Source organism: Thalassophryne amazonica, chromosome 10, assembly GCF_902500255.1.
Source record: "Thalassophryne amazonica chromosome 10, fThaAma1.1, whole genome shotgun sequence".
Classification (NCBI taxonomy): domain Eukaryota; kingdom Metazoa; phylum Chordata; class Actinopteri; order Batrachoidiformes; family Batrachoididae; genus Thalassophryne; species Thalassophryne amazonica.
Genome location: NC_047112.1, coordinates 46,563,791 through 46,575,200, shown reverse-complemented (window position 1 = coordinate 46,575,200; position 11,410 = coordinate 46,563,791). Strand labels below are relative to the sequence as shown.

The window sequence follows — 11,410 nt, the reverse complement described above, 5'->3', positions numbered from 1 at the left end:
TGGCTGTGGGTCTGACTGTGGTAAAGTTGAATTTTACCAACAGTACCTGAATGCAGCATGTAAGACTCACGACGTTTTTGACGGTGGCATTGTTCATGGCGGTAGTGTTATCTTCACTATTAAAATCGCCGCTTTGTTTTAACGCGGACAAAATGCTATATATATTCGCCTAATGCTATAATCCGTTTTTTTTTTTAATAAAACGCATAACGTTAAACAGCTCGACATTTCAGTTTTACATTCACGCACGGTGCTAGCAGTAAGCTAGCTAGCTTAGCAGTCTTCAAAATGAGTTCCACAACGCACGTCATTCAGGTGACAAATGTCTCCCCGAGCACAGCATCCGACCAAATGAGAACTCTGTTTGGATTCCTGGGAAACATTGAAGAGCTCAAACTGTTTCCACCCGAGTGAGTATTTTGAACACTAAAATCTGCCGATCTGTCGGCTTCTTTTTGAGGCCTGTGGTGTCGAGAAGGCCTCGCTAATCCGTTCCACGATACGATTCGCTCACACTAGACTAGTGGTGACCTAATGATTCTGACCTGTACTATAATTCTGGCCTTTATGATTTCTATATTCTTTACTTCAAGATATCACGGTTTCATTCATGGATTAGTTTACTCTTAATGGTGTCAAAATACTCTTAAAAAAAAAACACTCAATTCACTTCATTCGCACTGTATCGTTACACTCCTAATATATATATATATATATATATATATATATATATATATATATATATATAAAATGCACAGACTTAAATTCCCCACCCTATTAAATCGGGTCTTCCTTTCTCATTTTTAAAAATTATTTATTGAAACATTTTCAACAAGAGCAGTTACTAGCTTACACTTGAAAGGAAAGAGCAGGTGCCATTCTTATTGACTGATATGTTCAGACTATATGCTTCTGCCTAATGAACACTATGAATCTGAGCCCTTTGAGCCCAGCACCGATCTTTTCCCATCACTTAAATAGCAGTGGGCACTTGGGCATGCCTCAGATGCATTTGTCCTCACATTAGTGCCCTGAATGCCCAAATTGTCTTGAATATGTGGTTCCCACTCTGTAGAATTTATTCCATTTGGTTGGTGACAAGCTTGGCACTCAAGATACTTGTTTAGATGTTTTCACCCAGTTCCAAATTGCATGAGGGTGGAGACTGGTACATTTGACAGTGTTGTGCTGCAGTAGGCACTGGACAGAAACCTTGGATTGTTCAACGACTATTATGTTATCTCCTTTTGATATAATGTTGTAGTGTTTACCCTATGCATATCACATAGAAAGGAAGAAAAAAAATTGTGAGCATATTAAAAGAATAACTAAGTGTCTAGTATCACTCAATTTCAGCATCCCTAGCATCACTGTGATATATCCACTCATTGGTAAAACATCAAGTGATAAAATGCAGGGTTTCTTTTGTGTTTTTTCTATTCATTCTTTTTCTTTTTTTAAACCTGTGCTCAAGCTTTGTAGGACTGTGGTGAGGAATGAGCACATCACTTAACTTTAACTTGTCAGTTTCTGGGTGCCTTAGGTGTCTTCACACAATGCACCTTGTGATTCAAGAGGCAACACTTAATGTGCCTGTTTATGGTCAGAATCCTCTCAGTCATCACTGGCAGGTCTCAAAGTGCATGTGCACCTACTCTTCTTGAAAGTTTGACTCTAGAACTGTGAAGCACATTAAAGCAAAGTAGTACCATTTTCTTGGTGCTGCACAGCAGCTAAATTAAGATGCCCCTATTTGACAAAACCATCATGAATCAAAACTTTCTACCTTTTTTAAATTAAAGTTTGCCTTCAACAACACAGATGTCTGGTGTGAAATTGGAGCCATTGAGGAGTTTTAATGGCACCAATGGATTGTGCACATGGTGAAAGAGCATTTTATGGGAAAAAAGTTTTCAGCGCAAAATATATATACTCAACAAAAATAGAAACGCAACACTTTTGGTTTTGCTCCCATTTTGTATGAGATGAACTCAAAGATCTAAAACTTTTTCCACATACACAATATCACCATTTCCCTCAAATATTGTTCACAAACCAGTCTAAATCTGTGATAGTGAGCACTTCTCCTTTGCTGAGATAATCCATCCCACCTCACAGGTGTGCCATACCAAGATGCTGATTAGACACCATGATTAGTGCACAGGTGTGCCTTAGACTGTCCACAATAAAAGGCCACTCTGAAAGGTGCAGTTTTGATTTATTGGGGGGGGGATACCAGTCAGTATCTGGTGTGACCACCATTTGCCTCATGCAGTGCAACACATCTCCTTCGCATAGAGTTGATCAGGTTGTCAATTGTGGCCTGTGGAATGTTGGTCCACTCCTCTTCAATGGCTGTGCGAAGTTGCGACGACGAACTGGAGTCAGGTCGAGACCCCGATGAGGATGACAAGCATGCAGATGAGCTTCCCTGAGACGGTTTCTGACAGTTTGTGCAGAAATTCTTTGGTTATGCAAACCGATTGTTTCAGCAGCTGTCCGAGTGGCTTGTCTCAGACAATCTTGGAGGTGAACATGCTGGATGTGGAGGTCCTGGGCTGGTGTGGTTACACGTGGTCTGCGGTTGTGAGGCTGGTTGGATGTACTGCCAAATTCTCTGAAACGCCTTTGGAGACGGCTTATGGTAGAGAAATGAACATTCAATACAGGAGCAACAGCTCTGGTTGACATTCCTGCTGTCAGCATGCCAATTGCACGCTCCCTCAAATCTTGCGACATCTGTGGCATTGTGCTGTGTGATAAAACTGCACCTTTCAGAGTGGCCTTTTATTGTGGGCAGTCTATGGCACACCTGTGCACTGATCATGGTGTCTAATCAGCATCTTGGTATGGCACACCTGTGAGGTGGGATGGATTATCTCAGCAAAGGAGAAGTGCTCACTATCACAGATTTAGCCTGGTTTGTGAACAATATTTGAGGGACATGGTGATATTGTGTATGTGGAAAAAGTTTTAGATCTTTGAGTTCATCTCAAACAAAATGGGATCAAAACCAAAAGTGTTGCATTTATATTTTTGTTGAGTGTATTTGAGGGAGGTGTGAGGTGGAGATTTAGGACCAGTCCTAATACTCTCCCTTCACCCTACCATTTCACCCTTGTTCTTTATATTGCACAGAAGGAAAAGGGCAAAGGGTGGGTGTCATGATTGGGCCTTAACGTCCAACTTTTGTTATGAGAGGTGATTGAGAAGTTTTTAGCCTGACCCGGAAACAGTAGGACGTGGTTCTCCATATTTTGCATTCTGAGAAACCATTTCTCATGAATGTGTGATGTTTTGACTCACTGGGTGCAGTATTTAGAAATGTTGGTTTCTCGGAATGCAAAAGTTGCAGAGCTGCACCCTACTTTTTCTGGATCAGGCTCAAAACTTATCAGTTGCCCCTTGTATGTCAGTTGGAGTGGAAATCTGTCAAATAGATGTCAGATTGGTACCTCTGCTGCCTTCTAGGAAAACTCTGACTGATTTTAATTGAATTGGGCAGCAGCTGTATAATGTGGCATCATTGTGCTGCTATCAGTTGACCTCCCTTATATTAAAATATATATTTACAGTATCAAATCATGTCCAAGAAAGGAGTTATTCCACAGAACATTGTGTGTGAGGGAAAGCCATAGGTCACAATGCTGCAACTGTGTTGAAATTCATTATTTGGATTTATATACTCTCGACCGGGGCTGCCAGGCTTATTAGGGAAACATTATACTGTAAGTGAATGGCTCAGTGTGGGATATTGGAACTTACTCATCAGGCCAAGTTTTGTTTCAGTTCACAGCTTCAGTCATCATTTGATATGTTTTTGAACAGGGCATGCTGGCTATCCTTGCTTGTATTCTTTGCACAACATGTCTGTATTTTCTTCCAGTGACTCTCCCTTGCCTGTGACCTCACGTGTCTGTTTTGTAAAGTTCCTTGAACCTGAGTCAGTGGGAGTTTCACAGCACCTGACGAACACAGTCTTCGTGGACAGAGCCTTGATTGTCGTCCCTTTTGCTGAAGGTGGGTGTTTTTGTTATTCCTGTTGCTTACCTAGGCTATCTCTAAAAATTAAGCGCATCCTGTAGGTGCATTTAACAGCATTGCGCACATTATCAGAGCCATGAGTTGTTCTGACTTAAAGTGATCCAAGTTTTCTGGTAATTGCTAAATTTCCAGACGCAGCACATACCCCTGTGTACACTGGTACTGGTGGTTGATAGACACATTTAACTACTGGTGAATTAGATAAAACATTGCCTGTGACAGTCATATGCACCTATATGTTAGCAATTAGCATATGCTGTTAGGCTAATCATGGTAAATTCCTCGAAAACTTTTATCACTGACCCAAGCAAAGTTGGTTAAGCTTTATAGTGCTTGGCATTTGTTGTTTTTTTTGTTGTTGTTGTTGTTGTTTGTTTGTTTGTTTTTTGGGGGGGGGGGGGGGGGCAGCTGTGATCCAAGTCATTTAATCTTGTGAGCTGTTAACTTTAGTGCTATCAAGCATTTCTTTTTCCTGTTGAGCAATATTGCACAACGTGGTGTTGAGAAATTGCAATAACAATAAATACATAATAATCAGTATATTTTTTTTTTTTTTTGGGGGGATATTTTGTGTCAGTTGCTGTTATTTGCACACGTCTTTGTTTACCCATTCTTACGGCTGAGAGATATTTTAGAGAAATACATTTCCATTGGAATGAGGCCAAAACAGGTAGGTATGTGCACGTATTACTGGAAAGGTAATGATATTCATACATTGCTAATACAGCAAAGCTGAACAGATATGTCCTTCATGTCCTATAACAGCACATTGTGCACATTGTCTGTTAGTCTCTAAACCAATTTATCACTTCTGAAAATTAAAACTAATTCCATGCTGCCAATTAAAAATTAAGTTCCTGCAGTACATTTTTAGAAACCTCCCCCTCTTTGTTTTATGTTATTCATTGTTTGAAATTTTATACCAGTTGTGGTACATTTTGGTAGAAAGTTATTTTGCACATTTTGAGATAAAAAAAAAATTTCTTTTGTATATGTATAATATCAAATATTACTTGACCCTTCTAAGCCTGTATATACCATCAATGGGAAATTTCACTGACAAGACAAAATGAGGCAGGTGGTAGGGGGTTAAAGTATTGATGCCCTGAATGTAGAATCCACCTGAATAAATATATAGCAACTTCATCACATTCCTAATGTTTTTATTTATATTTTTTGTTATTATAATAATGATTGTTCAGCTATTCATGTTGCTCGGATTGGCGTGATGTGATGCTTTCTGTGTCGTTCATACTGCACAGTCTTTGTAATCATGAAAGAAAACACTGACATTTAGATATAACTTTAAACTAGATGTAATTAAAGCAGCACTGTAAGGATGCAGAGCAACAGACATTCGGCTGAACTACGTTCTAGTTCAGTCATTTTGAACTGCTTTGTCACAGTCCAGTGTTAAAACAAGCGCTTTGTGACAACAGGAATGTTTATAGTGAAAGAATTGGAGTGTGGTCCACAAAGTCATACTGATCTGAAACAAATTCCAGTATTGGTCATGACATTTGGGTCTTTACTGAGGCTTCCCTAGAAATTTCTGTTTTTGTCCACATCGGTACAGTCTACCTGTAAACTTGATCTGTGATTCGTGTTTGGTTTTGTGGTGGGCAAGTAATTCGCAGGGTGCCTGTTTCCCATTGGCTAAAAGTGTTCAGCTGCTATCAGGACATTATAAATAAATAAATACAGTGCATCTGGAAAGTATTCAGAGCGCTTCACCTGCCTGAATGGCAGGTGTCATGTTTGGAGGAAGCCAGGCACCATCCCTCTAGTGAAGCACGGTGGTGTCATCCTCATGAAATGGGGATGTTTTTCAGCATCAGGAATAGGGATGGGTATCGATAAGATTTTATCGATACCATTATCAATTCCGCTTATCGATTCCCTTATCGATACCTCTTATGAATTTTTTTGTGTACTAAAAATAGGCTTTACAGGTTTTCTATGTTTTGTTCTTTTACTTCTGTTTTTAATTATGTACTTGAATTTTTTAATTTTTATTTATTTATTTTAATTTTTTATGTTGAACTGTTCTATGTGAGGCGCCTTGAGATGGCTTTTGTTGTGATTAGGTGCTTTAAAAGTCAATTAAATTGAATTGAAATTGAACAACATTTTGTTGAGTCTTAAAGTAAATAAATATGAAATTGGTCACTGGATCCTTTGGACATAAAAAAACTACATTGTGGATCCTTGATCTCTGGACATAAATAGAAATAAACAAAATCTGTAGTTATTGAAAAAAGCATTTCCTTTCAGACATTATTGGCATGAATGTCTTTCCATACTTTTGAGCTGAACTCTTGCAGCTGACTGTGCTGCACGTCAGGATGTAATTTATAAAGAATGAAGGATGTCTCATTTTGGGAGGGGGGAAAAAAAAAAACGTTTTAGTCGACTGTAGCTTCTTGTCTGTATTGCAATGTTTGTAAGAGGTGTCATTTTTATTTAAAGTGGCGATTCGTTTTGAAGTTATCAATTCCGACCAGACTCTGTCTCGGCAGAGAGCCGTGCAGCGTTTGAAGCTGTGCCAATTCTCGTTTCTTGACTGCAACAAGAGTCCCAGTTAGTGACTGTAATCCACACGAAAGTGACTCACAGTATTTTAATGGCTTTGAAAGGGGTTAAGAAGCGGACTTGCCCTTTCTGAAGAGCAGTGACTCAAAGAACCAACGAGCTAGTGGATCGAAGCATTGCTTCATTGGTTCACGCTTCAAAGTGGTGTTGTGCTGCAGAAACAGTTGATTACAGACCCGCTGCAGGGTCTGCAGTCAACGTAGAGAAATGATCATTTTCCCGACAAACACCCTCAAAAACAACAGCTGCTCTGAAGGACTGATAAGGGAATCGTTAAGCAAAAAGGCTATTGATATTGGTGGATCGAATCATTTCTTAACGATACTCAAAAAGATCTGGTTCTTGATACCCAACCCTAATCAGGAACTGGGAGACAAGTCAGGATTGAGGGAAAGATGAATGCAGCAATGTACAGAGACATCCTGGATGATGGACTAAGGCTGCAACATAAAATGTGGAAACTGTGAAGAACTGTGAATACTTTATGGATGCACTGTAAATAAAAAGCACTGAGGATCCAAGCACCTTATTTCTGTTGTTGTTCTCTTAAATATTAACTGGTTCTTTTGGTCAAGGCTTATTTTCACTAAACAATTATTGGCACATGTTTTGGGGGGTGCTTGAAGGTAATCACGGTTTCTCACTCAAACTGTTACAATGTACAGATAGCACGCAGTACTTAACAATAGACAAACAGCTTTTTAAGTTTTTAAGTTGCCTTAAAAATTGCTGCAGGCAGCAGGGCCATCTGCATGGATGAGGTCCTTCTGAAACAGTGCATGGTGGTCAGTGAACCCTCTTCACACAACGGATGTAACCGGCGTTAAAGGAAACAATCCTCACATAAGTGTTTGTTCAGTTGTCACAGCTTATCAGTACAGATGTTTCCTCATCCAGAAATCCTCTCCATCCTTTTCCATTGCGTCTGTTCAATACCAGTGCTCTGTCCCCTTGCATATTCCTGTTTAAAGAAGATAAGTGATGCTGATTGATTACGATATGCCTATGAAACACCCACAGCACACCCTTAAGCAATGTTGGGCCATTAATCCTGCTTAGCGCAGCAGATAACTGCAACAATTCTTCAAATGGTGACGCATGCACCAAATTCGTAATAGTTTTGACTGTGTTGAATGCTTGGTCTCCAAAGGAAAGTTTAAACGGTGTCATCGTCTGTTGGGTTCTATGACGTGTGACATATATTACCCCGTAACATGATAACTAAGCATGGCACATGGTGCAAACTATTCCTTTTTATAATCCTATTAACTCAACCAGTAATTTGCATCACTTTTTAATAAAATTGAAGCAGCTTTAACTTTTGGCCCCTGCACAAACCAAAATGGACCTTTGCCACCATTCTTGTTTGTCATAATTCCATAACATTTAGTCATAAATAGTCCAAACTATACCTTTTTGGAATCTTTGTGATCAGACAAATAATGTGGTATAGGTTTCAATGTGATTGGAGAATTTTTGAAATTTTGACTGCTGTGTAATTCTTCAGTTGACCCCTACCTGACTGCCTATTGAAAATTCAAGTGGCTAGTCCATTTTTTCAAAAGAGTAATGTCTGACAAGTACTTGTGCCGAATTAGGTGCTTGCATCACCATTTGAAGGATTCCTCTGTAAATATTCTGTTATCTGCTGTACTAGCTGCTTTGCACCCAGAATATGCATCCTGTACATTGAACTCTGCGTTCAGACACTTCTTAGATAGATTTGCACCCATGTGTTTTAGAGTGTGTGCTGTACAACCTCAAGATTGGGGTTGTGGTATTTCACAGTGTATGGCAAATTGCCCAATTTGTAGCACGCTAACAAAGATCGAAGTGGAGTTGCTGCACAAGTATACGAGGTCTGTTAGAAAACTATCCGACCTTTTTATTTTTTGCAAAAACCATATGGATTTGAATCACGTGTGATTGCATCAGCCAAGCTTGAACCTTCGTGCGCATGCGTGAGTTTTTTCACGCCTGTCAGTTGCGTCATTCGCCTGTGAGCAGTCTTTGAGTGAGCAGTGGTCCACCCCTCTCGTCGGATTTTTATTGCGAATAAAATGTCTAAACGATTTGGAGCTTTGCTGCATCAAATTTTTCCAGAAACTGTGAGAGGACCTCCAGGTGGACACCATTTGGAAAATTCAGATGGCTTTCAGGGAAGATTTTATCGGGATTACACAGATTAAGGAGTGCTCCAGCCGGTTTAGAGACTGCCCACAGCGTCTGAGAGCGTGGTGCACACCGAGCGCCGATCGACAGGCTGAAACCCCGCTGAAACAACCAGATCATTTCCAAAGTGAAGGCTTTCCGGGACGTCGTCTGACTTCCACAGAAATGGCAGAAGACGTGGACATCAGCACTTTTTCGGCACATTCCACTGTTACAGGAGTTTTTGTCATGGAAAGAGGAGCTGAGAAATTCGCGCGTCGGGACGGAGCCGCATGGCGCAAAGCAACGGCGTGATGAAGCCTCACAGGACATGTTCTGGCATGTCCAGCTCATCCACAACTTCTCGGATAGTCACACGACTGAAAAGCCACCGAAAGCCGTCTGAAAGCCATCCTGTGAGACCAACACGGAGGTGCTTTTGTCCGCGCCATGAGCGGCTCCGTGGCGCATCCCTCCGCTTCTCTTTCCATGACAGAAACTCCTGTAACAGTGGAATGTGCCGAAAAAGTGCTGATGTCCACGTCTTCTGCCATTTCTGTGGAAGTCAGACAACGTCCCGGATCAACAAAGCCTTCACTTTGGAAATGATCTGGTTGTTTCAGCCTGTCGATCGGCGCTCGGAGTGCGCCGCGCTCTCAGACGCTGTGAGCGGTCTTTAAACCGGCTGGAGCACTCCTTAATCTGTGTAATCCCCATAAAATCGTCCTTGAAAGCCATCTGAATTTTCTGATTGGTGTCCACCTGGAGGTCTCTCACAGTTTCTGGAAAAAAATTTGATGTAGCAAAGCTCCAAATCGTTCAGACATTTTATTGGCAATAAAAATCCGACGAGAGGGGTGGACCACTGCTCACACAAAGCCTGCTCACAGGCGATTGACGCAACCGACAGGCGTGAAAAAACTCACGCATGCGCACGAAGGTTCATGCTTGGCTGATGCAATCACACGTGATTCAAATCCATATGGTTTTTGCAAAAAATAAAAAGGTTGGATACTTTTCTAACAGACCTCGTAAACAGAGGTGGGTAACCCCGGCTTCAGTGAGTAAAAGTCCTACCAGATATTTCTTCCGTCTACTCACTATTCCAGATGATTGTGATTAGTTCAGCTCTTCAGGCAGGTAGATGAGCTAATCAGCGACATAGCGCGTTTTAGGTTCACAGGTAGAAATGATACATGGTAGGATTTTTACTCACTGAAACTAGGGTTACCTAACTCTGAGTATTGCCTGAATTGGGCTTGTAGAAATGTAAAACATGGCTGCCAGTGGTTTTAATTTGTATCCGCTCTCACAGTGTGCATCAGCAACCTGTTACTTTTGGTTTTGAAAACTTTGGCTCATGTAAATCAGTTAGTGATATTTTTATTTTATTTTTATTTTTTTCTTCTTTTACACAGCGCAGGTAACTCAGTGGGATAAGGGGTTGGGCTGCAATTAATGTTGACCTGGGTTTGATTATCTGTCAAACACTACCTGTCTGTGTCCTTGGACAAGACGCATCATCTGCATTGTTCCAGTTCACATTCACCCAGCTGCAAATGGGTACCAGCTTTGGCTGGGGAAGTAACTTGTGACGGACTGGTGTCCCGTCCAGGGGACATTACCTGCTCATCTGCTTCATGCTACAGAATCTGGAGATGAGCACGACTACCAGTGAGCTTGACTTCTTCATTTCTTATGTTGAATTTTTTTCAGAATGCTTCGTGTCAATTGTCAGCAATATGAAAAATTAATCAGTGATGAGAAAATACTGAATAAACTCACCAGTTGTCCATATAACATGATCCCTTCTGTGACAAGGACTGTTTCCCAGCCCGCCAACCAACTGTGTTTTGTCTGAAACATTAAACACAGAGCAAACTTTTGGTTTTAGAGACGTAGACATCAGCTGTCTGAAGGACTGTGGAAAGCCCTTAGTGCCACTGTGCCAGCGTTCATGAGAACACATTGCTCATCACATAAGGCTCCTTATACAATCTCCTAGATTGGACCTGATGTTTGTGGCTGTTAAACATACATTAACTCAAGTTATTTATATTGACGGGTGCTTTTGTTTTTTTTTTAGAGTGATGGTGTCTGAGAAGCAGTGGTTCAGGTCATAGCCAAAATTCAAAGGATTCTTCTCATAACAAGCACTATAACCACTAATTGTAGTTGCTTAAAAAACTGAGGTAACATAAACTGCCTCAATGGCAAAAGGCAGCACATGTTTATGGTGGGTTTACTCAAAGTGGATTTTCTTGTAATGGAGAGCAGAAATACTGTGCTGTTTTCTTGATGCAAAACATCAGATGAATCTAAATTGAATTAAATGTAAGTATACACTGTTCGTCTGTGTTGTTATTATATCATACCTCAAATGAAATTATGGTATCACAGGGGTGGAATGTTGAAATGGCATGACTACACAAAGCATCTAATGTAGAGTGATCACCTGCAGACCGTAAAATGGCTCTCAAGACAGTCATTTATCGTCACTGTAGTTGTATAGTAGCTTTTATATTTTTTGTAATTTTGCCTCTATACCACCACAGTGGAGTTGAAATTATGCAGTCAAATGTGACTGAAGTGTCAACGTTCAGACGGTTTAAAGACTTTAACC

The 11,410-nt window shown here is 40.6% G+C and overlaps 1 protein-coding gene and 1 long non-coding RNA gene across 2 annotated transcripts in view; both read left to right on the top strand.

The window, feature by feature from the left end:
* The first annotated feature begins 39 nt into the window (after window positions 1-39).
* The window catches only part of LOC117518725 (serine/arginine-rich splicing factor 11-like), a 29,217-nt gene continuing 17,846 nt past the window's right edge, over window positions 40-11,410 (top strand). The window contains 2 exon segments of the mRNA XM_034179948.1: window positions 40-410; window positions 3,887-4,020. Of these exon segments, the coding sequence (XP_034035839.1) occupies window positions 289-410; window positions 3,887-4,020 (256 nt within the window). The 5' untranslated portion in view covers window positions 40-288.
* On the top strand, window positions 9,765-10,985 carry LOC117518729. The gene is made up of 2 exons (XR_004563056.1): window positions 9,765-10,674; window positions 10,726-10,985. It is a non-coding gene; the product is annotated as an uncharacterized LOC117518729 (long non-coding RNA).